The sequence below is a fragment of the Meleagris gallopavo genome, chromosome 19 (genome assembly GCF_905368555.1).
Source record: "Meleagris gallopavo chromosome 19, MGAL_WU_HG_1.1, whole genome shotgun sequence".
In the NCBI taxonomy this organism is placed as follows: domain Eukaryota; kingdom Metazoa; phylum Chordata; class Aves; order Galliformes; family Phasianidae; genus Meleagris; species Meleagris gallopavo.
The window spans coordinates 2,877,063-2,904,101 of record NC_139422.1 but is presented as its reverse complement, the minus strand read 5'-3'; the positions used below and the strand labels follow the sequence as shown (position 1 = coordinate 2,904,101).

Sequence of the window (27,039 nt, the reverse complement as noted above, 5' to 3'; positions counted from 1 at the left end):
TGAATCATTCTCTAGTCCTTCATGTCAGTACTTCATTACGGATCAAAACAAGCAAATCCGTGGAATAGAAAGGCAACAGGCTGTGAAGATGAGAAAAAAATGATGCCTTATCCATCTACCATCTATCCATCTACCCAGTGAAATTCGGTGTAAGCTCATTGTCAAAGAGCTCCCCGAGCAGCTGCTATGAGCATTGGCTTCAAGGACAAGACCCAGCTGACTGCTCCCACCTGATGTGTATTAATTCAGCAAAAGACACCAAAACTCCAGAAGTCGACCAAATGAAACCAAACTCCAAACAGATATTTTTAAACCCTGAGGAGGAAGCAGACCTAGGCAGTGTCAGTTATACATCTTTATTACTGCCCAATGATTGGTCTCCAACATAGATGCTTCTCAGTCTCTTACATGCAAGAGCTGTGGCTTTAAGTGAGTTCCACTGTGCCGATTTTGGCATTTCCTTCTCTTTGGATTCTGCTGCAGTTTTATGTTCACCAAGGACCGAAGTTGGGAAAACATAGGCACTCCCTTACATATGAAGCCTTATTAAGTTGGGATCATGCTCTCTGTTGGCAGGCAGAGGAATAGAGAGACAGAGGAGAATGAAACTGGGAAGGGGAAAAAAAAAAACAAAAACAAAACACAAATAACTTTCACTCTTCAGAGAAGGCACGCCTTCCTACTCCAGCTCCCGCTGCTGATCATTCATCCCGCTCCTCTCAGCTCCCAGACACCAAAGAGTCAACATCTCCTTCCTACGAAAACATGAGCTCCTGCTCCTGAGTCATACGCTAGAAAACACCCTGACAGGGACTCGGGAGGATCCTATTTCTCAGGATGGGGTTGCGTTTCCACAGTAGAATTGAAGTATCTTTGATTACAACAGAAGCAAGGTCAATGGTGCTTTGAAGCGTTCTACTTTGCATGGCACGCGTGTTATCTAACTTGATTACAGCCCGGACCTTAACTCCTTCGTTGACAACTGGAGATGTATTCAAAGACTATAGCAGAAAGCACACAAACTCGAGTGATTAATGCCATGTGCCCATGCGTGCATCTGTAAGAGAGATGTACTGTGCCAATAGGTGTGCACTTCCAAGGAGTGTCTGTCCAAGAACAGTGTGGCCTGGGGAGAGACCCAAGCACGCACGAGCCAGAGCTGCACGGCGGGAGCCACGCGAACGAGGCACAGCCCAGCTCCCAAAACACTGCTGAGGTTTTGCGTAACACGGATCAATGGGTCAGACTTCCAGCTTCCCAACTGTTTTCCCTGAGAAATGCCAGAACAGATATGAGTGAAGTCAAACAGGGCAGCAATAACATCACTGCCAACCAGCGTGAAAATTGGCAGAGCCTGGCACCGAGGACTGCCTATCATCAGAGACAGGGCACGGCCCGGCGCAATGACGAACCCACTTAACAGCGCTGTAAAATTAGCCATTTATGAAAACAAATTGAATACTGCAGCAGAGGGTGACGTAAGGAGAGTTGGCTCCAGACAGAAACAGAAACTCCTGTAGCAGGATTAGCAGAGGAGCTCCTTTATATCAGGGCTCAGGCATGGAAGCTGATAACAACTCGAGTCCTACATGAAATTTTTAACAGACAGGCTTCCCTTATAGGCTCACGTGTGGGTGTGTGGCTCCTATATGACTTGCAGTGACTACTCTTGTGCCGGCACGGAGGGATTGCAGAAGAGCTGTCAGCACAGGCAGAGGATAGGGGCAGAAAGCAGATGAAGATACAGGCAGGACTCTGTAAATGAGGTGCTCTCCTGCCAGCCCTGCCCTCCCCTTCAGATCTGTGCAAACACAATTTCCCACTTTGCAGCTGCGACAGAAGTTGGGCAGAAACTCACTGTTTGCAAACAAGAGCCATTCCCTGCCCACCCAGCACCCAGAAGAGCTCTGGCTTTCAGCGAGGTCCTACAGATGTAACATCAGCAGCAGAACAGGGCTCCGGAGTCTGTCACATCCCAAAACAGTGAAAATGAGAAAGCCAAACGTTTTGGCAGCCAGAACCCTTGATTTCCTCACGGAGGGAAGCGTAATCTCTCCCTAAGCTTGCTGCAGGTCTGGGAGGCTGTGGTGTGCAGAGGATACTCCGAGTGAGTTCCTCTTGGACCTCTTCCAGGTGTTTACACACAGAGCCAAACCTGGCTCCTCTTCAAGAGTGTGTGATGGGGGGAAGGGGGAGTTTAAAAATAAAATAAAAATCACAAAGTCCTCCCGAGCAGAGCTGCAAGCTCAACAGTGCTAAACTGGGGCATTTCTTTTCATTTTTCGCCGCGGAATGTTATTTCCGTGCATAAAATGGGTCAAGTGTTTTATACAGGCAACAACCCAACCTCCCCCAGCCAATCAAAGTATTTTACTACAAATGATCTTGGTGTGTGTTTGTCTAGGTCCCCTATTGTATGAATTACAGATACTCACACCAAAGGCAGACATGAGGTCTTAGGTGCCGGATTAAATGCAAACAAAAACACAGACCGTATTCTGCCACTGATGAGATCTGTGCAAACCCAAATTCTGCCTCCGCTAAGCTGAAAGGGAAGCACTTTGAGCCGGGGGTTTAAGTTAAGACTGGAAAACAGAAGAGTGGAGCACGAGAATGCCTTCTGCTATGAAATTACTCGTCTGACTGCCCTACTGAAAGCAAAGGGGACCATCCCATGCCTGGCACCTCCTGCCCATCCCAGCAGCCCCACACGCTTCATCCCTCTCCCCACCGCGAGCAGAGCAGCTGGGACTGGGGAAAGTTAAGGAAACGCACTGCTGAGTTCATCATAGTTTTTGTTTTGCTTCGGACAAAGCAACTTCACCAACAGGCGACAGTGGTGCGGGTCAGGGACGGGGCAGCGGGGACGGAGCAGATGGCAGCGGACAGCAGGGACGGGCGAGCGGGGCGGGCGGCGGTGCCACCAGCAAAAGCATCCGCCTGCTCTAGGAAGTGCCTCCAGTTAAAGGGAAAGGGGAAATCCTCCCTGTCTCTTTAAGGCATCCTAGGACATGGAAACTTTGTGCTTTCAGGGAATCTCCTTGCCAAAAGAGCTGTAAAACATGTATTTCACCCCCCCCCTTCATCCCCCCCTCCCCGCCCGGCCCGTTTCTCTTTCTGACTTGCTTCCTTTTTTTAAGGGCATTTCCATTTTCTATGACTTCCTTCGGAGCAAAGATGGATGTGGCGACATTTATAAGGGTTTGTAACCCTCCAAAAAGTATCCGATTTCACGACAACTTTGCTGCACTTTATCACTAAAGCGGGGAGAGGGAGGGAGATGGCTGGAGGGGGGGGAGCGGGAGCGAGCGCGGGGGGAAAGGACCCAAATCCACGATGGGCTTGTAAAATTTCAGCAAGAAAAGTGCAATATTCCTCATTATTGTTCAGCTCAGACAGCTCAGCCTGGTAGCTGCTTTCAGTACTAAATGGTTTTATAGGGCTATTTGACCTTACAATCATTTGTGTTACACTTGCCGTTTCTAAGGGGAGACGAAAATACTTGACATCCTCTAGCTGCAGCGCGAGTCCCAGCCCCAGCTGAGTGCCGAGGGGTTGGGAACTTTATAAACTCATTTGATTCATTTGAGGTTTCACAATAGCCAAAAGTTCCTTTATAGCTTTTTGGAAACCACATGCTAACATAGCATCTAAAAAGGTAACAGTGAAAGTACGCTAAAGAGCTCATAAAACTAAGGAAATCGTACAGGGACCTTACACATGCATTTCTCTGCAGCCACACGCTGGACATACATTTCTTTCCATACATACATATAAGCTACTTTTAAATGCTCTACTTACAGTTTTCTGACCTGCAAATGAGTTAAAAACCCACCGTAAGAGCTCTCCCTCCTGTCTGCATCTCAATCCATACACACAGACATACAGAAACTAGCCCGGATACTGCCATTTCCCTATGTAAAAGTTTACATAACTTTTCCTGCCAGCATATACTTTCAGAGAGTTTGCTGAGCTCCAGTATTCCACAGAATATACGTATAATAAACACACCCGTGCGTGTTTACACATGCACTCACATACGTCCGTACGTTGCAAGGCACACACGCACATTTAAATGCACACACACGGATCCTATACACACGCACGCCTACAGCTGGCTGTTCTGCCGGCTCCCGAAACGTAAAAGGGATGCTGCAGCCACGGGCACGGCGAGCGACCTACCTGCAATGACAGCCGGAGATCTCTGTCCTCCTTCAGCTTTCAGCCACACTTGCAAAGTGAAGGCATCTCGGGGCAGCTCAATGTCTGCCTTCAGCCGCAGCTGATCACCTTGTCCACTGAAATAGAGCGCCCTGCTCGGAGTAAGGGACTCCTCGCCGTCCTCTACCTCCCGCTGTTGCCTCCTGCGGGGGACATGCCCAGGCTCCAGCCCAGCAGTGGAGCGCCTTCCTCGGGCTAACCTGGTGGCACAGGTGCCCGGGGCAGTGTAGAGGAGCTGGCGGCTGTGCCTGGTGTCCCTTCTCGCCCTGCGGGAGCGCTCGTCCATCCCACATTCGGGTCCACTGGCTAGGGCTGTACAGAGAAGCGCAAGAGGCAGCAGCAAACTCCAGAGCTGCATTTCCAATCTTCCCCCCCCTTCTCCCCTGCAAATCCTCCCGATCTGCCAGCTTTGGGCTCCTCCTTGCCTTGACTTTCTTCTCTTGTTCACCCTTCTTGGTATTTGCTCTTTTTATAACCCTTCTCAGTTGCTTTTTCTTTTCTTTTTTTCTTTTTCTTTCTTTCTTTTTCCTGCTTATAGATTTTTTTTCCCCTTAAAACAAATAAAAATAAAATAAATCAAAACTCCTTCTTGGTTGAAATGTATTTCTCTGTTCTTCCTCCTCTATCTGTCTTCTTCTCCTCTATTCCTCCACAGCTGGAATTCCTCTCTCTTCTTTTCTCTGCTGGATTTTCTTCCCTTTATTTTTTTCTTCTTAAAAAAAACACACACACACACTCACACAAACACAGAACAAAACAAAACAAAAAAACCCAAAGCAACCCCCCAAGCTTTCTCCAAGACTCAGACCCACTGATTTCCCTCCCCCCAAAAGATGCTCTAATCTATTTATTTTTTTGGCCTCCTTTATAACATAAGCCACAACCCCCTCCTTCCCCCCAACCTCCCCCCCTCCCTTCTTCTCCACAAAATGAAAGAAAAGAGAAAAAGCCCCTCAGAAGATGAGTAAACAAGAATATGCTAATCTACTCTAGGGTGCTCCACCTTCCCAATTGAATGATTCCCATTAAAACTGCAGGGATCATGACTAATCAATCAGCTTGAAGAAGCAGATAGCTCCAGAGGTTCAAACAATTTTGCTGTTTTCTTTCTTTCTCCCTTCTCTTCTCCTCTTCCTCTTTCCCCTATCACTTTCTCCTCTCCTATTTATTTTTTTTTTTTCCAAGGAGACAATCAAGATGAATGGATCAATGTGACAAAAATGCTGCACCCCCCTTTTTGCAGTCTCCCCAGCTTTCTTTCTCAGTCCAGTCCAAAACACACATTCCTATTTTTTTTTTCTTGGCAAAAGAGAAAGCTATTTCTCCTCTCAGACTCCCCGTTGCACTTTGCTGGTAAACCTTATGCTCCTCTGCAGCACATAAAGAGTCTTGAAACTTGAGTCTCAGATATTTTTTTAATTGCTTTCTTTCTTTCTCTCTTTTTCACTCCCTCCCTCTCTTTTTCTAATTCTTTCTTTTCCTCTTATTATTTTCTTAAAGTTATGCAATCAGCCAGGCTCCCCCTTTTGTGGTCCCCCTCAGAGCGGTTGTGTGCAGCTAATCCAAATGTTGCATCAAAAGGTCCCCATCGAGTCATGAGCAGCTAAAAGGAGAGAAGCTTGTTGGAGAGCAATTGCCTTCCAGAAGCTGCAGCAACAGAGCAGGATTTGGCTTTTGAATGCTCCCAAAGACTCCTGTTGTTGTTGGTTGGTTGGCTTTTTTTTTTTTTTAAGTAATTAAAAAAAAAATTATAATTTTGTTGGTGAACTGAGTAAAAAAATCCTCTCTCAATATTGCTAGCTATTCAGTCTAAGGAATTCAGCTCCCCTGGCTTCCCTGGCTTAGTTGTAGCCACAGGTAAGCTTCTGGCTGCTTGCTGGTTTGAAGATCTCTTTCTGAGCTGGGACGTTTCTTTTTTTTTCTCCTTTCCTTTTTTTTTTTTTTTTTTTTTTTTAAATAATATTTTTTTCACTCTTGAAAGATCTCAAAAGCTCCCCCTGATGGCAACAAAAAGTATTTTTCTAAGTACTTAATAAGTGGAAATAGTAGCACACTGGACCTACTGGCCACTACTCCGTTCAGATGAAGCCCACTAGAATGGAGCTGAGTTACAGCAAATTCAGCCTCAAACCCAGGAATTCTGATCACCCTCTTCTTCCATGTCAAACTTCATTGCTGTCCCTCCTTGTTTTCCTACAGACAATCTCTCAAGAGTTTTCCTGGGACTGTAACATCACTGCTTTTGCAGACTGCCCTATTGGTACAAGTTGTTATGGCCACTTGCACTTGAAATAAACCTGATAAACTTAATGAAAGTAAATACTGTCATGTGGAAGAATTGTTGCATATTTTCTAGGCTTCCAGCAGATGGTTTTCCAGCTCCTCGCCAATGTGCAAACACTCAGGAATGTATAGCTGGCATCTGATTTTCAGCAATGTTGCACATAGCCACAAGGATCCACAGAACTCAACAAGAATCAGAGCTGGTCAGCCCCTCTAAACGTGTGACCTTCCCTCTGTGCAGCTCTAATGCCAATAAAGATAAAAATACCAGCAACTTCTATGAGATTTTGAATACAAGACCTTAAAGGAATTAAGCCTCTCGCCAATCAAGAGGAAACTGTTAGGTAGCAAACAAACTACACCACGGTCTAAACTCCCACAAACACCCCTCAGAGGAACTCAGAGGGATGCAAAAAAGCCACTTACACACACACACGTCCACTCAGCAGAGCCCGTGTGCTCCACTTTACTATTGTAATTCAGCACATAAGGGATACTGAAAATCAAAAAGTTAACGTGAACGGGTTCAACTTCAAATAAGAGCTAAACCAGAAAGAGTTGTGATGCCCAGGACACTCCTTTCCTCATTGGAAAACCCAGTGTCCGGGGGAACTCTGCCTTGGCTGGTAGGACAGGCCCTACATCTTCCAGTTTTTCCCATGGAGAAAGTTAATCCTGCAAAATCAGAATGTTTCTTTGGGGCATTGCGATTTGGCTGAAATCATCAAAGACAACTGTTGGAATATTTCAATTTGATGGCATTGCATCATTTCATTTTGTACATATTTGACCTTCTACTCTTAAAACAGCAATGGCAAGAGCAAGAGCTTCACTGAGACAATACTCAATGTTCCAATGCAACGGATTACAATTCCTGTAACAATTTCAGGAGCGTTTCTGCTACAAGCAAAATGCTCCAATCTCAACTTCCTGTATGGTGGACAGAAGGAAGTATGAAGAGATGGAATCTACTTCTAAAGGACAAATTACAAGTTCAATCAGTTTTACTTCCAAGACATTGCAAAAAGGTAAAGAAAAAGTGGTGCATAAACTCCAGAACGATAAAGTTCAGACCGATAAAGTCCTGAACGATGAAGAACAGAGAGTAGAAGAGTGATGTGATTTTAAGAATAGGGAGTAAATCTGGGATTCCTTAAGTCCATGGGTCAGATCTAACTTCCCTGACAACAGATGAAATTCTACCCTGCACAGATGGACATTTATTTTCTGCTTAAGCCAGTACTTAAGTGATGTACGGGCCTTCTGGCAGGGGGGTTTCTACCCAAGGAGAATAATCCTCCTGTTGAACTCGAGTGGAGTATTCTCTTAAGTAAAGGGAGCAGGATATTGTCCTGCATGTACAGAGATTTTCACAAGAAAACGGGAAAAAAAAAGCACCAAACCCTAGATACATATATAGAGACAAGAATTAAAATAGATATTTATGATATTATGCCAAAAAAATAGCACTGAGCTACATGCTGCATGCAGTCATTATAAGTAGAAATACTCAGCAGGAATCTTAGCTGAAGCTGCCAATAACTCCCAGGTTCAAGACTAGAGCTGAGTGAATAAATCATAACAAATAATGGTTTTGTCAAATTCTGACTTTTTTCCCCCTCCTATTTGCAAGCTGACTGCAAAACCTCGCAAATATGTTTGAAATTACATGCCCATTTCTCCCTCATATTTAGAATTTCTTTAAGGCCAATTAGCACACAATTTGCCGCAATGTACACATTTTCACATTTGTTCTGCAGCAATTAGGCGAGGAAGTCACACAGCATTATTCTTGGCTCCCTGGGGGTCAGGTTTAATCACTCATGGTATAGTAAAATTACTAATTACACATCTGACAGGAGACTCCACAGTTTGAAATCTTCTTCGGCAAGAACGGCGTCGAATCTTCAAATTACTCATGTGAAGGTCAATTAAAAGCAATGTTTCTTGAAAGGCAAGCTGAAAAGTCTGCCAGATGCGGCTGAATTGAGGCCCTACTATTCTGAGCAAGTATTTGTACATCGTCGTCCTCGCTGCGCACAACTCCATCAATCACAGCGGAGGTTTATATGGTTTTTACCCCTCACCGACATCCCAATCAAGTCTCTCCGAACTTGGCCTGGGTCGGAGATGGCTGACGCGCAATCCAACAGCGACGCTGCTCAGAATCAGACAGGGCCCAGACACCAGATTTTAATGCAACGTGTTGGATTCAGGGAATATTTTATGCAATCAACAGTGGTATGATAGGAATCACGCTGCCTCCACAGAATAGCGAGAAATGAAACCCAAAGAACCGAGAGCAGCGTCAAAAGCGATGGGGATCTGGGCATTCCGGGCTGCCGATCCCACACAGCCCAACACCTCCATGCACACAGAGCCATGGACTCAGGGCCCAGCGGTGACACAGGCGTGACGTGGAACCTGGCCTCTGCCCCTCGCGAGGAAAACAAACGCTAATAGCTGAAGAAACAACAAAAAACAAATGTCACATATGCTGAATCCTGGAAAAGACTTTACAGAAGACCTCATTTGGACTCGGAAAATTTGCCAATTTTTTTTTTTTTTTTTTGCTGTTTTCTCTATCTGTCCTTTCTCATCGTGTCTTGAAAAGGACAAAGAATTAAACGTTGCATTCCATGCTGACAAAAACCCCGAGTTTCTGAGTGCTTTAATATTGCCTGTGTTTTCACAATGCCATCTAACGACCCTAAGTCAAGCAGGAACCAAAACACCAGCACTACGTTAGCTTTATTAGTGGGTAGGAGACTCAACTGCTGTTCCCCGAGTTGCCCCATGTGTGAAACACACATGCTGTTACTTCACGTCAATGAAACAGCCTCACGTCAATTTGAAATATGACATTTAATCCAGAAAAGTTTCCTGGACAATAAAGAAAGAACTGCAATAAATGACAATCAAGACTAAACACATAATTGATGGCTTTACAAAGGTATCAGTAATTTTATAAAGTAATTTGCAGTCAGTGGCTATAAATTCCTACTTAAACCTGGCATGCCACTCTTTTTTGCCCTGCAGAGAGCTGTATTACCTAACAATACTGATGCCTGTTCGCCTGGAATTCGGTTACTTTATCCTCCAAATTTCCCACATGAAATATCGTATTTCCAGAAAAGTTACATATTCTTTGTATTTTATTTTTTTTTCACCACATTCTTGAAATACATTCTCGGGGGTTGGGCTATAATCTCTATTCTACAGCGCTGTGGGGAGAGCAAAAAGTGATGTTTCTCACTGTAGAGGATTTAAACAATGGGGCAAATCCTTCCTCCTTGAATTAAACCCCACAAATTCTAATTAATGCTGCGGGCCCATCTTCGCTCGGCCTGCATGCCAGAACCTGGGTGTTGGGGTCAGACCATGTGAGTGAAACCCTCGCTGGGTGCAAGGAGCCAACAACCACAGAGCACGGCCAGGTGCACCCCAATACCTTCAGCCACATCCCTAATGTCCTTGGGTGTCCCTGGGTGCGCACTCAGGTCTGTGGGACCATGTCCCCACCCAGAGAGCATCGCAGGGTGAGGGAGGCAGGTTCCTAACCCGGCGGACTGATGGGGGCAGCAAAATCCCAGCCTATAGCTGGAGATGTGAGCGGAGGAAGGACCTCCTGGGTCCCAAAAGTGTCCCCAGACCCAGCGGCTCCCTGTGTACCCTCAGTGGGACCCAGCTCCCAGCACCCTCCCAAACCTCCTGGCATCGCTCCTGCACCCAAAGCCTCCTCCTCTCACAGGGGTTTGAAGCTCAGCAAGGACACAAACACTTTGCCTCACCTTCCCCCTCATGTAAGGGGAATGCTTGTTGTAAAAGGCTCTTTGCCCACTGATTTAGGATTCTCAGATGAAATCAGGGTGCTGAAACCTAGAACTGCAGAACACTACTTTTATCGCTTCTGTACTTCCAATGAGAAATTTCTGAGAGGCTATGAAGATGCAGTATTAGCAGTATTTTCCTTGAAAAGACAGGTAAAACCTAGGAGAGTACCGACAGAGACACCTGATTTACCAAATGTAAGATGTGCTGTATGGTTTTCAAACCATCTCATTCAAAAGCCAAGTATCCTCTGTTATTCTGGGGGGCTGGCTTAAATGCTGGTGAAAGAATTCAGGTATTCTGCCCAAAATCCTGTTAGTGTTACACTAACACAAGTTTCTGTTGAGTTATCTGAGGGACTCAACTGGGAAGGAAAGGGTAACAAGACAAGCAGCCAAGAGACTGGCATCTCGCAGTGATTTGCAAATTCTGGTGGTTGGGTTTTGACCTACAGACAAAAAGAGCACGGGGCCATTGCTCTACTCACTCCTGAGCACTTTCAATTTGTTCAGTAGGGACCATCCCACTGAATCAAAGAAATATCAGCACTGCACAGTCAAACAAATGCAACAAGGAAAAGACAGCTTTATTTCACTGGGGTCTCCTTTTGTAAACATATGGGACATCAGAAGATATGGTCCATCCAACCAGCAAGTATCCATAACCCAAAACCTGGCTACAGTTGCTGGCAATTAGTTGCTGTCTCATGGGCAAGTCTCAGCCAGGAGGTCAAGTACTGTACAAGCTGTGGAGCCTAAACAATCCTCTCAGATCTACTGATGCTTTTTCTTCCATAAGATAAATAACAGGCACAGGTGCAGAAAGGAAAGGGGGCTTTTTTGGGAAGGAAAGCAGGGCCTCTGCTACCCGAGTACCTGTTCAGAAGATACATGGATGCCATCACTATTCCAGTGCTTTGCTTTGACATCTTCATCAAGCTGTACATGAAGCATTAAGAGACCATCACAAGCATCCTTCACCCTTCACCCTATGTGCCATGCTGCTGCCGGTGGACAAGGAGCCAGAGAAGGGGCTCTGCTTACTGCTCACTGCAGTGGCATGCTGTGGTACTTCATTGGAAGAGCCAGGCAACTGCCCTGAAAGCCAGGAGGAAAGCAAGGTGCTGGCACATACATACATGTCGGGAGAGACGAGGAACAGAACTCATATGGGAATATGTGGCCCAGGAATAATCTAGAAAATCCAAACATATCAGACCATGTTTTGGTATTTGCAGGCATCATCCACAAGAAAGTTCAACACACCTAAATGTTTTTCCTAAACTAAATTTCTGCTTCATTGCCAGTACTAACAGGATTAACAAGAGAAACCTGTTGTGTCTTGCTATTGAAGAAGATAATCGAGCAAATGATAAACAAATTGATCAGCATACAGACGCTGTGTGTCATTCTGCAATAAGAAAGCCAAAGACAGAATTCAGCAGAAAAACTTCTCTCTCTGCATCTGAGAGCAATTCCCAGCGAAACGGGATTTCCCCTTTCTGCTTTCATTTGAATGGCATTTGAAAAACACAGCTGTGAAGTCCCATGCACACGGGGTACGGAGCCAAGTGGGGAACCCTCCCAGCCAGGCCCACAGCCCTCAGCAGCTCTGATGTGAGCAGCCCAGTGTGTCAGCACAGCACCAGGGCCCAGCATTACGCCTTGGCTCCAATGCTCCCAAGTTAGAAAAGGAACCTGCTCCTTGCTCAGGTGTGGGTCTTCAAAATCACAGAGCAACACAATTATCAGCCTGCCTGGAAGATATAGGCACTTTTCAGTCATGTGCTTAAGTGAAGCTTCACAACTTTCTGTCATCCCCTTGCAACTGAGCGAAGCTCTCCCAGCTGCCTTGCACCCGGTGCCTTCACCTTCCTGTGCCCCCCCAGCACTCTGCCACCAGAATCCACTGATATGAATTGATTTGTCAAAAGAAAGTTCGGGTAAGGATGTATTAAATCAAAACATTCCACTCATACCTTTCAGGCTTCTTGGTGCAACTGAGATTCCTCAAAAAAAAAAAAAAAAAAAAAGAGAGAAAACAAAACTGAGAAGGAAAGAACAGAAAGGGTGGAAATAGAAACCAGGCAGACAAAAAGCAGAAGGCAAAAGAAAGCCAACAAACAAAACACAAATAAGTTGGAGGACAGCTCTCACTAAGAGCTGTAGTTTTTGGGGTTTTGGGTGTGTTTTCTTTGGTTAAGAATTTGGCCTAGCTGACTTTCTGTGATATGTCACTGCGGGACATAAGTACAATATAGCAAGCATTATAGGAAACAATTGCCATATGTGAGGGTGGTGGCAGCCTGTGCTTTCCCAGCCACCCCCTATTGCTTTCGTCTGCACTAAAGCTAAGTTTAAGCTAGTGAAATCCATCTCTATCTGCCTTCATGTACAAATACGTTTTCAGCCAAGACCCACCACTGGCTACAGCTGACTATGGCAACTCTCAGTCGAAATGTCTAAGCAAGGTTCTGACTTCATCCCCAGTTCATGGTTAATGCGTTAAATGGGATTTCCAAAAATTGCCTTTGCTCTTTGAGGCGATACCCAGCTCTCCAGTGACAGGTAGCAGATCTCCGATGCAGCACTGCTCACTATTGAGTGTCAAACCCTGTGTGTCCACCAGCATAGAAAACAGCAAACGTTGCAGGACAGCTGTAAAAGCTGCAGAGAACTGGATCTGAGAAAAGCATAACTTTGTTTGTAGCAGAGGATATTTCATGAATCTTCCTTTTAAAACTGCTTGCTGCTGCACAGGGACAGCTGTGTGCAGAGCTGGACAGGACTGTGGAAATGTGCGACCCATGGTAGCTGCACTTCAGATACGCTGCCCAGTCAGGTAACAACCAGTGAATATGGGAATGACCTGGTTAAGAATCTCAGGAAAATAGAGAATTCCTCAGGAGGCAAAAACTAGAATTGAAATATCAAAATTTATCCGGTAGCAAAAAATAGCCTCCTTTCACTTCTTTGCTACCAATGCTTTAAAAAAAGAATGAGGAACAAGAAAAGTGTATCAAATGAAAACCCAAATAATACATGAAAATATTCTCCTAAACTAAATAGGCATAGAATCGCAAAGCCCTGTATAAATTCAATAATATTCATAGAAAACCTTGAAACCTACAGACTTAAACTTAATTTTCTAAAGTACATTTCTATAGTGCAATACAAATCTCATTAAATTCCATACTTCGTGATATTTATACAAAAAGGTACCCGTTGTTATTAAATGCTATATGACCCACCCAGAAATGTTAGTAACTCTTTCTAGAATACCAAAATCTTTCGTTCAGGCATCAGTTTTAAAAAAAGAATAAAACAGTTTGGTCTGATTTTAATTTGATCAGACTGGAGTTGTTTTCAGAAAAGAGCACTGAACAGTTACAATGAAAAATAGAACGGCTTTATGTCCACAAATGAAATCAACTTTGTTAGGAGTATTCACAATATTTCAGCTCCTAAAATGTCGTGTGCACCAAAACAGTGCATGCTTTGTAGCAAATAGCGTCCTGCCAGGTTTTAATAGAAAATGATGTATGTGGAGTCTACAGCAATTACTTCACAGGGAGTGTGGGCAGCACTAAAGGTGAGTGAGGTGATGAGCTCCACTGTATAGTTGGGGCAAATCCAACAAAATATAGAGCTATCTAGGCATATTTGTGCCTACTTTTCCAATTATTTCAGTGCAAGCAAAGGATTTAATGAAGAGTTGATGCTTACACACTCAACTGTTTTCCAGCCAAGGTTATTAAGTCGATCCGATTGCTTGCGATGGCTTTCTGTGGCATGGTTTGTTGGAAGACATCATGAGCCTGCACTCCTCAGAACCTTCCCCAGAATGCTGCCAGGAGTAGCAGAGAGACCACAACAGAGGTGAAGCACACAGAAAGCTCAAGCCTTCACCCTTCCACATCTAAATTCTTTTGCCATCAGTGGTGATGAATACAATCACCAAGACTGCCATCAGGAGAGCACAGTTAAAAAGTGAGAAGGAGCATCAGGCTCAACAAGACAACTTTAAACCACATCCTACGTTGTTTCTGTTTTCTTTCCTTATTCCAATAACTTAATAAGGCTGATTGTAACAATGGCATAAAACTAAGAGAAAGGGGTAAAAGAGGAAACACGTATTGTTTGTTTAGCTTGGGTCACATTGTGAATTTAGAGTTCATTTTTCTCTCAATTTTGTGCAGATTGGCTTTAAGAAGAAACACATTTCTGGAATTGGGAACCTACTGCATGGTACAGCTCTCAATATACCATGCCAGAGTGCCTTTTTAGTTATTTCTTAGATTAATTTCCCATGACAGATCATGTCACAAGAATATTCCACATCCCTATTTATTCACCAGAGAACTTTCTCTCAAAGTTTTCAAGGTGTTTAAAAACTACATGCAGAGAAGTTTCAGAACCAACACCTATGGGCTGGCGGCACCCAGCTCAGGTTCACCAGAGCCACATTCAGCCAACGCCTTCCAGTTTCAGCTGCAACTTAAGATTAAACTCAGGATGCTCGTAAGGCAACAGACCTGTTTGCCTTTCTCTATTCTCTCACTGCCACCACACCCAGGAGTAAAATCCTAATAGAGCTCCCTGAAACTATGGGTACAGCCTCAATAACCCTTTTCAGGGTACAGAATAAACCTACTTGGTGATTAAGACATTCTTGATGTTAAGGATTACTAAATGCATGATAATTAGCATATACCCCTAAGTCAGCTTCAGCCAGAAAAGCTGTAAGAAACTCGAGTGCAGTCCATCTTGGAGGTCCACGGCAGGAGGCACTGAGGGAAGCTGGCTGAGGGTCTCAGCTCTTCAGCTGCTCCATGTTCAGCCCATGGGCAAGAGATGAACACAACTGGTGCTGGGGAGAGCACGGCTGGCCAGCATCCTGGGGAATGGGTGGGAACCTCCCAGGAGGAAATGGCATTTCTCTCCAACACTACTTTTTCCCAAAACGGCTGCTGAAGCCAGCCTGCTTTTTGTTCTCAGTAATCACTTTACCAAAATTTCAAAGGCATTATGTAACTGAAACAGTGTAAAGTTATTGCTACCGACATTGTCAATAAATCATTAACATTTCTTAACAGGAACAGCACAACTGTTCATGTCATGGCTGTCTCATTCACTTTCAAATCAAAGCTTTCAAATTAAATATTCATTTAATATTTAAATATTAATGCAGTCCCGCTGTTTCTGTAACAAATATTAATTTCTTATGGCATTTCCAGGCAAATGCATATATTATAAACTCCATCTCCCACAGGAGAGCCCTCAGCCTTCCTCTTCCCTCTTTCAGCATCATCCTGACATTGGGCCAGGAAGGGACTTTGAAAGAAGGAGGGGCAGCCTGATGCAGGGAAGCAAGGTGGATAATTTAACTTAAAGTGTACCCCATTCCTCCCCTCCCACACAACATCCCCACCCTTAGATCAGGATATCGAAGGCTGCCATTATATCTCCCGCCTACAGAATGACTCATTCATACATTCAGCAATTCCTGTTGGAAAAAAAACAGTGAATGCCTCTGTCACCAGAGCCCATTACAGAAATTAAACTTTGCAAATCATCAGGGAGGGGCAAGTTTTAAAGTCTTTCAAGGCACACGCCTGGTCTCCCAGGCCTCAGTAAGAGCAGAATTGATTTGACAATAAGCTTTTATAGCTTTAATGCCTCTGGTAGGCAACGCACCCGTACCTGGGTAGGAAGCAGGTCAGAGGAACAGAGTACTTCTCTCTTGCATTTTTTTCCTCCAGTGGTTAATCTCAAGTAAAAAGACACTGAACAGCAATTTGCAGTGCTATTCCCATTGCTGTACCATAGTTTGATTTCTGAGAGTTGCACAAAGGGCACTCCTTGCCCATCCATTCTGCCTCCCATCCCATCCGAGGAAAGCTCCGGGCTTCCAAGGATGTCACTCAAAAGGAAACTCAGATTGGAAGCATCCAGAGCAGAAGCGAAGATTACTCACTGATAAATGTCCGTGATGCATCCCCATTCACAGACTAATTTTCTACACAGTTTACTATAATTACTTCTGTTGCTTGTAGCTTCTTTATCCCCTCTCCTGGGACCATTAAGCCTAAGTTACTCAGAATGAGGAGTAAAAGCTCTACGGCCTTCAGGCTCTTTCATATTTTCTCTCACTATTTCCTTCTCCAGTCACAAAGATCCTCGGTTTTTTGTTTTTACAAACTACTGTGTCCACATAAAATTCATTTACATGCAAGGGAAGGAAAATTATTCCTTGCCTCAACTTGTTAATGGCTCCAGACCTCCCTTTCACCACATATCTGCCTATGGGTTCTTTGGAATGAGTTTAGCATTAGCAGGAGTTAACAACAGGCTTCTAACCGGAGTTGACATGGGTTGCAACTGAAGTACTCTGGAAATGGATTTCAGCAGTCATTTCTGATTGCTTGTTGGATATTGACTCAAAAAATGTTGTAAAATTCCTGTCATAAGAGCAGGAGGTGCTTGGCTGGAGGTGCCATGCAGCAGGAGCTGCACGACTGGTACCACATCTCTGTGCCCTTCCAACCCCACTACACGCTAAGTCTTTCTGTTCAGGCATTCATGACCTGAGTGCTTGATGGGCTTATGGCAGCTGTGTTCTTAGTTAATTTTGAAGACATGAAGACTAGAATTTAGGTGAAAATCCTACTTCAAATGCGATCTTGCCTTTGGTTGAGGCTTGCTGCCACAGGGCAAGAGGCAGAAGAATAAATATCATTTATGATTAGAATCACAAAGGACTTTGACAGTACTAGCATCAAGCACTTTTACCAATGAGAGGAGTCTGGATGCTTAGTCTGCCTGAGATAAGTCGGGATGCTTACACATAGCAACCTTTCCTTCAATGCCAAGCCCATACAGAGACAGGCTTTTCCTGGAAAGTACGCTCCTGTGCAGAAACCAGTGGCCTATAAATCCCTGACTACTCACTGGCATGAGAGGTGAACCAAAAGTTGGCACCAGGTTTCCTTAATGTCCCAGAAATCTCATACCAAGGTACAGCCATCACCTCCAGAATCATGGAAGCCCGCCAACGTGGACAGGCAAACATCTCACCCACCCATCACCCCTCCACTTACAGCCCCCACCACCTTCCCTTCCCTCCCAGAAGCCTCTTCTTGCTAAACCTATCCCTTCCCATCCTGCCAAAACTTGTTCCTATACTTCTAGCCCCCAAAGTAATATTCACCTCCCTTCCTCCTTCCTTGTCTATAATTGCATCCTTCTCCTCTCTTACTGTCCAACTCCTCCACGTTCATTTTCTTTCTCCCATTACTCTCACTTTCCATTCTTATCTCTCATCCTTCCCACTTGTGAATGGTACCTGTCCTTCTTTATATTCTACTTCATCCTTTCTCCTTCCAAAGCAGCATCCAGCTTCTGGAAGCATTCAGTGCCTATTTTACTGCTGTTCCATAAAATACTTCCTGATCTTTTTTTTTTTTTCTCTTAAAAAAAAAAAAAAGAGATGCTACAGAAAAATAAACTGTATTCATTTTTGAAAGTCCCCGTGCCCATTAAGCCACCTCACTCAGCTGAGTTTTTTACTGCTCATCATAAAGCCTCCTGCAGTCCCATTATATTTGACTAAGAATAAAGCATGGCTTGAAAATAATCCCAGCATTACTGATTTCCGCCTGTGCTTCTTAACCTATTTAGAAAAATCAGCATATTAGGAGAAGCACTCCACCCCAGGTTTCAAGGGCAGTGCCCAAAGGGGAAAGGTGATGGGAAGCACAGGAAGCTCCTGCTGCATCCACCAAGCTCTTAGCAGCCCTTGAGCAACACAGGGAGTGGTTGCAGCACTGCCAGTGCTCACCATGCCCTGCGACATGGCCTGCACACTTGCTATGGATTAGGGCACCTTTGAGTGACATTGGTCTTGTTTTTCAACCAGAGATGAGAGGGAGGGTGCATCGAGGCCTCCAGAAGTGACACAAGTAAGCAAAACAGAAAAAGTGCAGGAGCAGACCCAGCAGCAGACGGCAATGCTGGAATGGGCCCCAGCTTGGCTGTGGGAGCAGGTGACCAAAGGCCAGTCGTGCTTTGGGGTGGACATGCAGGAGGAACACGAAGCGTGAGTCAGAGCCACACCTCACGCGTGGCCGTCAACAGTGTCTGATATTGTTAAGCAGGAGGACTCTGGCATCAGAGGGAAGGTTTTCTGGGCCCTCGCCAATGAAGTGATTGCTGAGGAGGATATTAGGTGTAACAGGATGTTTTTCTAGCGATGGCTGAAGGCAGAAGCTAAGTCACTGCTTTGGCTTCCCTTCTTCCACACCTCCACCAGGGATCAAAACATCCCTAGGGGGAGGAAAAGCTTTGGCTTTGCAGCCAGTATAATTCACTCACACTCCTTCTGAACAATTTATTTTAAAAATATTAATAATTTCATTAGAGATGAGCGCATTTTCCGGCTATCCAGCTCATTCTCCCTCCCTAATGCTGACACTTCAAATATATTGTTATAGAGCTATACCATTACTAGATTAAAAGGATGTCACAGACTGTGACAATTATGAATTCAAGTGATTGCATTAAGAGAGAAAATCTGAAAGTATTACTGTTAGTTGTCTGGCATTATTCTCTGTGGTGGTGGTATGCACTATAGGTAAGAAGGAAAGTTAGAAAAGCTCTACATCCTGTATCAAGATGGGTAATGGTGGCCCAAAGTTTGTCTTACCTCTATTTAATGATCCTCAAAAAATTGCCCAAAATTGCCAGCAAAATCTGCAGTAGCACAGGCTTGGAAACCTTTCAGCCGACGGATTTATGTTCCTCGAAAAAATCAGAAGTAAAAAATTTGCCATCGAAACACCAAGCCCCCCAAAGAACCATGAGGAACATGGAGTCCACAGGACCATGCTACATCACAGCACAGGGCCAAACAGGGCAGTTAATATAGGCATACAGGTTTTCCCTTATGTTGTCTTTCACTAAAGCTTGTTTGGATACCTTTGCTGGCTCTCAACCTGCCACTACCTCCAGCTCAGACCAGGCACAGCTTTTCTCCTGCCCTCCTGTAGACACTGGGCAGGAACTGGCATGCTGCATCAATGTCACCGTCCCACCAGCATCCTGCAAACAGCTCTGTTTTGCTTCATTACCGTAATACTCTTCTGCAGCTATTACAGATATATAGCTACATGTCCTTTCTCCAAAATAGTGTCACCTATCCCTCGCAGCCTGCGAAGCAGACTAGACAGAGATACACTCATACCAGTTTTGTTCTGTCTCTGCTCTGTGTAAACAGGCTGAGATGATGATGCATCCCATGAAGCTGGATGAGCTGTAATGGTGACACGTGGTTCCTAGTACCTGCCGCTACCCAGGAGAAAGTTTGTGCACTGCACACTATCAAAAAAGTGAGCAGGGATTTTTCCAAGATGAATTTGGACTACTGCATTTTATAGCCAGGTGAGTGCTAGATGTATGGTTGTATCAGAACATGACACTTCACACAGTGTATGATGTCCCATGTGCCAAGTCACTCCATTTCTTTACTATTTCAGTTTTTCGCCTTATCATGTTTTCTACGTTCTTTTTTTAAGCAGCCATCTGTTGCAATTATAGCAATGAATTGCACCAGCACAGATGGAAGAAAATCCGTAAGGTTGCAGAGTCAAGATTTCAGTGATTAGGAAATCCCTAAATTATGCTTGATTGTGCAATCAAAATTTGTTCCCCATATGCACACATTCTAAGAGCCACCTCCCGAACGCTGTGATCATGTGCTGCCTTATCACATGCTGCTTACCTCTGCCTCATTCCACACACAGATCCTGGCTCCAGGAATGAACTGGAGAGAAAGTGAAGCTTTATTTTTTGCACGTGAGTACAGACAGATCAACATAGAGGGCTCTTCCTTTGCCATGCATTGGTAGCTCAGGTGCAAAAGCTCCAAAACCATGCAACAGAGCACGAGCTGCAAATGCAGCTCCAGTAAAATGCGCATCAGCAATACAGGAGTGAGGTCCCCACCGTCATCCAATGTCAAGTCTGTGTAAGTGGAAGTTTGAGAGTTTCATTCTGAAACAGCTGCGAGGTTGTTTGGATTGTTTTGTTTTGGTTTTTTTTTTAATGGGTAATACAACATAATGTCCTCCCAATTTGTTCCTGGAAGGAGAAGAGTAGTTTGGCTCACATCTTATAAGAGATGAAGCAGCAGAGAAAATTTCAGCCTGAAAGAGTAACTGAGGAAAATGTGAAGGTTTTATCTTGAAAGCATGAGAAAACTGTAACCTTGGCTGGTATTTCTCATTCAGCCCACACTGCGAAGTAGCTGCATCTGAGGGCATTTCTTTCTAGGTAGGTTTGATGTCCATTTTTTTGTTTGTTTTTCAGCCACAAAATCTAAATCACATTCTCTCTTGAAGCAATACAAAATTAAGCAAAATTTGGCCAGAAGACATGGAAAACAGGAGAAAGCAAAGATTTTGACAGTCTGAATGCTTCAGTTCCAAATCTTTCAAAATGATGGGATTCAAATTTTCCCTCCATTGAGGTCCTGAGACCAATTTTATCTCCGTTTAATTCAGAAGCACTGAGTTTTGACTTTATTTTGAGCTGCACAAAAATCATTGTCTCATCTGAAGCCCTCCACTCCTTGAGGGTTATGTAAAACTCTGCTTTCCCTCTGTGGGTATGGTTTGGAAGATGCTTTCTAGAGACGTACTCCTCAAATGTGAATGAACACCTCCGTATTTGCCTAAATGTTGGTTCAAGGTACTTTGAGTGATTGTGTAAGGCCGACCTCCACATGCAGCATTCACTTAGCAGGGGCAGATCTCTGCAACAGCACTTTGGTTCACCTCTGGAGAGAAAACTGAGGAAAAGCCACTACTGAAACTATTTCTTCAAATCACACAAGTCCAAACAAGCAGTGATGTTCTCCCTGCCCTTGGAACGCTTGGAGTTCTTCTTCCAGGGTTAACTACTGCTCCATCAATTATTTCCAAAAATGCATTTCTTCACTCTGGGAGGAGGGGAATTTCCCTAATTCATTGCCCAGCTCCACCATCTTGACGATAACTGAGCTACTGAACGCAGTTCTCACCTTGCAGAAGGGAGGTCAGCTCTGAGCGAGGGAGGATTCTCCATTCCCTTTGCCATGCAGGAAACACAAGTCAGATTGTGCTGTGCTATCAATAAACTCAGCTTATTTTTTCAGCAACAAACTATAAGTTTTTTTCCAGCAAGTGCACTTAATATAATTTTGTTTGCCAAGTGGAGTAGTGTTGCCTCCCTCCTTGATTACGGTTAAGTAAAAGTGTTTTTGTTTCAAATGGGAAAACAAATGGAACAGATTCTCTGGCCATCCAACACTCACATGCACCTCTGGCATGAAGTTTATCACTCAGCATGGGTGGGAGGAAGGAAATAGCTTTTTGGACACCTCTTGCTACAATATGGGAAGCTGATCGTGATAGAAGATAGTCCACAATCTATTATCTTTGACAATGTTTTACAAAACTGTCACAGTGGTATGCAAGTCAGAGAAAAAAAGCTTTGGGCCAAATCCTTAGAAAACACAAAGTCACATATACTGGAGAATTTGCCCGTTTGTCTACAGTGTATGGAATTATTCATGCCAAATCACTTCATAGGAAAATTTGGGCTTTTTTTCTGGTGCTGGACAAGTTATTTAGAGGCATAGTGTTGCTGGTTCCTGCACAAGAACAATCTCTTTATCCATCCAGACTCCACTTAGCTCAGTATCCTGCTAACTGCATCCAGGTGGCAAAGGGAAGGCCTGGAATAGATGAGCTTTCAGCCCCAGCACTGAACAGCAGATGATGCCTGAAGATAAGCCAAAAGCCTATGCTTCTTCATCCCAAAGGAAATACCCAAAGCAAAGTACCCACACCGTTTCATGGGTTTCTGTCTTACTAGTGCACAGATAACAGATTTCACAACTCCCTAAAAATTGTACCTGTTTGTTAGCCAGGCATTTGTTCCTACCTGCCACCTTCTGCTAGCTCAGTGGTAAAAGCATGTGTGCACTTGGAATGTGGAGCTCCGGGCACCTTCTTTCTGAGATTTCAGATGAAATATCCATATTCCATTGGCAGAGCAGAAAGGAAGCACTACCTGTTTCTCTCATCTATTAGATAAATTCAGACTGGGATTTCTTATCTTCTAAAGTTTCCAAGGGCTGACCTGAAGGACATGGGCTCTGTTTCCTTGAAATAGCACACAGCGTATTACATCAGGCTTGTGTCTGTCCCAAGCTGAACTACTCAGTAACTGGAGAATGGAAAAATGCTGCCAGCGCCTAAGTTGCATGTTGCCACCACCCTCTGTAAGCTCCTTATCTGGGGAACGCCTCGTGGATGGGACAGCAGAGCTTCTGCCAGAGAGCCCCGTTCCTTCTGAGGGCTCGAATGGCCCCAAACATCACACTGCAGCAGCAGAGCTTGTTCCGGGTAGGATAAGGCCCAGTATCACTAGGCAGAAGGAGGGACAACTCAATGACTGATGAGGATCACATTTCCCAGGCTTTCGTAGTGCTGCGTATGATGCAGTAGGATTCTGATGAGCACGGAGGGGCAACGGGTAGTTTTGCGATCAGAGGGACTAAAATCAGCTTAGGTGAGCATCTAAGGGTGTCTGGCTGGCAGACTGCCTTCTTCCAACACAGCCCAGTGAACTCAGCTCCACTGCCACAAAAACAGTAGGATTTGTATTTTAAAGTGCCTCGTTAGATCAAGTGCTCATAGCCAAAGCTGAAAGCAAGTCATAAGGGGAGGAATGGGGTGGTGGCAGCTGAGAATCTGGCAGCTGTGTGATCTCTGGGGGCTACAAATGAACATGTAAATTTCTATATTAAGCAGCAAATGCATCTATTAGGGTAAAATTGCTCCAGCTTAATTGTTAGATAGGCATGTTTGTTAAAATACAATTTAAGCAAGATCGTATCGTTCTTCCTCACTCAAGAGTGTGTGCTCGATAACGTCGTTTGTCAGCAACTGCCTATTATGTTAAATAGCTGAGGAATTGCTGGATATCTTTCTGCTTAGATAATAACATTAAAGTTTCTTGAAGCATTTTAGAAGTCTGACTAATCTCTCTGTCTCTCTATTTTATTTTTCTAAAGTGAATTTAGTGCTGGTGAAAGGTTCCAGATTGACAGCCCTGGAGACAGGAGCGGACTGCTTATCCACGTAATAGGCTCAGGCCAGACAGCTGCAGCCAAACTCTGCTCCCTGCAGCCATCAGCTCCTGTGCCGTCATTTCGGACACTTTGCTGAGTCTGAGATGGTGATGGGCATGACTTTGTCTGGCTAATGTTATATGGTTTTCTTTATATCCAGAGAGGTGGCTAAATGGAATCATTTCTGGAGAGGCACCAGGAGCCTAACTTGGTCTTATCTCCATCCTTTCGACTATTAAGGGTGCATCAGGACTTCTACAAAGGCACAGTGAGTAGGGAGAGTTACTCTACGTGGCCCACTGATCTGAGATGTGACAGCATTTGGGCAGGCAGCCTTCACGACACACAAAGCAAATAACCACAGCCTCAAAGCAATCTTGAAGTCCAAGCCTGAAGAAGTGCCTGTAACTGAGAACTAACAGAGATGTGGAAAACAGTCTTGGGCTGAAACTGCCTAAAAACGCAACAGATGGAGCTAGGTGAACAACGGAAGATTTGTTTGCCATCTCCAAAGGAAAACAAACACGTTTATTTGACACACAGCAAGTTGACACCACCTGGCTGCCTGGGCAATCATCAGCTGGCAGCAATGCTCAGGAACCACCACACCGAGCTGCACTGCAATGGCAGCCTGGCTACAGGAAAGCTGATGATATGTGGTACTAATGCTATCCAAGTCCCTGACTCACAGCTTCCTCTCATTACCAAGCAAATCTAACCAGAGTGGGTAGATCTGGCTGCTATCTTAAATGAATGAGGAGGATATTTTCTTTGGCTGTCATTTCTGTTTTCATTCGCAGGAGTGTTATTGGTCTTTGGATGCCATCATGGCACTCTTGGAGGTAAGAAATTAACACGGGCTATTATTTCTCTAAGCCTTTCCCTTCCCCAGCCAACAGCATCCAAACATCCACATTCAAGCCCAGCATCAGCAAGCCTGCTACTATACTGTACTGGGGTAATTTCCAGCATCAAATCTTTCTGAGTGAAAAGCCATCCTATACAAGATAAATGACCTTTACTCAACAATTCTTAAGTTGCTCTTGAGAAATTCTGTAATTGTTGGAGGAGGGAGGGGAATAAACCACAAGCCTCAACAAGGAGGAAGGTTTTACACAATAGTTCCTTGTTTTCCAAAATTTCCCCAAACAAATATTGTACTGGCAATTTCCATACTTCTATTTCAATCTGTTCTGGCTGTCAGAAGAAGAATATCTACATCCCCAGCCCTGTGAAGACATATGTACATTCTTAATATATACATAATGATTGCTGCTTCGTGCAGCTACTCCCAGGATGTGAAGTTTTGTTTGTACACAAAAGCCTTTACAGAATAGGGCTTTTGTCTTCTTATATACTTATTCAAATGAGCTCAGATATCAATTCAGTTTCCTGCCATGGGAATACTACAATTGCAAATAAATTCTCTTTTATTCCAAATATTGACTATTCCAGGACACAAAGTGAAATTGCAGACATTTGGTTATAGCTGTAAGCAGTGCATTCATCCTAAATGCAAGGAGCTGAGCTCACTCCAGTCCCAAAATTGATTTGGCTCCCACACTTCTGCAAATTAGGTTCCATATTTCCATGCTTAAGCACAAAACCAACCTGTAACTTTAACGTTTAATATTTAAATGAAGTGTTTAATATTTACACAACAAGTTCTTTTTTTAATTTAAACCCTTGCCTAAGCAAGACAGAAAATAGTAATGGGTGAACCTCAAACCACTGAAGGCTGGGTCCAGTTCAGAAGCTTTTCCAAACCTCTTCTGTGTGTAAAAGCATTGACTGAGAGACTTGCAAGAACATGACTCATCTGACTTATGGGCCATCACATTTTGAGTGATGGCCCCCAAGTTCTCCTTCTGATCACCAATTTTGCTATTGCTTTCAAATTTAATGATGCTGAGTCACACTGGTGATAAAATCTTTGGAAAACCAGTTTAATCTGCCTGCAGAGCCAGAGCCAAACAGAGGTCTGTCTGAGCACTGCCCTGATTTGCTCCCATCTCAGCCTATTCCAGTCCACCCTGGAACATTCCCTGAGGCCAGGGCTGATGCAAAGGATGATACAAAATTAATAGATTTGCATTTGACTCCCCAGTCATCCTATTACCAGAGGTATTCCATAAAGGCCCTCTGATTTCACCTGCAGCACCTCTCTGTCAGCTTGGTTTATGTTAAGAGCCACAGAAAATTGTCAAACCAAACCCTGTGGCTAATGTAAGATGTAAGAAGCTGATGCAGTTGTTACATAAACTTCTGACAACTACACTCACCCAAACTGCACCCCAGAGCTAGGCAATGCACCAGTTGTTTTTTTTTTTTTCCTCAAGACTGAATGTATATCCACTGTAAAGAGGAAGCTGCACTCTCTGCAGCCATCCTTAGGGACTTCTCTCTAGAGACTCCAATATCCAAAGCCTTAAAAGGCAGCCATGGACAGGTCTGAGTAAATTCTCGGGTCTACAGGACATCAAATGCCGTTCCTGATCTGTTATAACTCACATTATTCACCATTAATCCACCAGGTTGAGGCATCCCATCTCATTTTATCTAACTGTTTATTGTAGGGTGATACAATCCACCATGAAACCACATCAGCCTTTATACACCAATAAACAATTTAAATAGTCATAGCTCAGCGGTCCAGAAATAATAACCATTTTTATCATTGAGGGATAAAGGGAGACAAGAAAAGTTAATAAAAAGGGAATAACCAAGCTTTCTGGAGCCTAAGCTAAACCTGATACAGCTCAGGAGTTTCAGTTCAGTCATTGTCTTCTTCAGCTTAATTCCTAGTGGAAATAAACTTAAATAGTTAACCAGTGCCATTGAGTCCATCAGAGGGAAAAAGGAAAAGAAGAGTTTTGAAGCTAGAGAAGCACGAGTCCCTAAGCAAACAAACACACAATGACAACGAACGATCAAAAAATAAAATTAAAAACCAGACTGTTTAAACTCAGTGTACATGGCTGTTAATGTTAATGGGACTAACTTCACTGGCTTTATCATCTTCTCCATCATAATTGCTCTGCCTTGATGGAATTACTTCAGTGACATCTAGACCAGCCTCACCTCTCTGCAGTTGTTCATCTCAGGGCACCAGACTGTGACCCTGCAGAAGCAGGCAGTGCTGTGCCATAGTGAACCAGCTGTACAGGAATTTGTCCATTGGTACTTAGGTTTTCTGTTATATCACTCCAAACAGAAAAGAAAGGACAGAGAGCCAGAATTTAAGAAAAATTTACTGCCTTTAAGCAACAGCAGTAACTTACAATATTATCCATCATCTATGACACTTCCTAGGGATTTCTGGACTCATTCCTGTGACAACTTCAGAGAAGAAATCTGGGCTCTGCAAGGACCTGAGTTTCATCCTCCGATGGCAACATCACAGGGATCAAATTCAATCAAGGGAACCCAAATAGCCTATTTCTATTCTTGCAACTTCTGGTAAGTTTTATTTCTGTGACTTGAGGTGATTATTTTTCCCTTTTGATACCATTTTCAGTGCATGCCCTTCAT

General features: G+C 44.1%; 1 protein-coding gene across 4 annotated transcripts in view; it reads right to left on the bottom strand.

Annotated features, from left to right (window-relative positions):
* The window catches only part of PAPPA (pappalysin 1), a 359,398-nt gene that overhangs the window by 168,210 nt on the left and 164,149 nt on the right, over positions 1-27,039 (bottom strand). For 2 of the 4 annotated variants that reach the window (XR_014887326.1, XM_010720813.3), the window contains exon 1: positions 4,183-5,106. The exons of the other annotated variants lie outside the window; for them this stretch is intronic. Coding sequence is in view for 1 of the 2 variants with exons in the window: in XM_010720813.3 (XP_010719115.2) it covers positions 4,183-4,579 (397 nt within the window). In the remaining variant the exon portion in view is untranslated. Of the gene's footprint in view, positions 1-4,182; positions 5,107-27,039 lie in introns of those variants that run through there. 4 annotated transcript variants of the gene reach the window in all.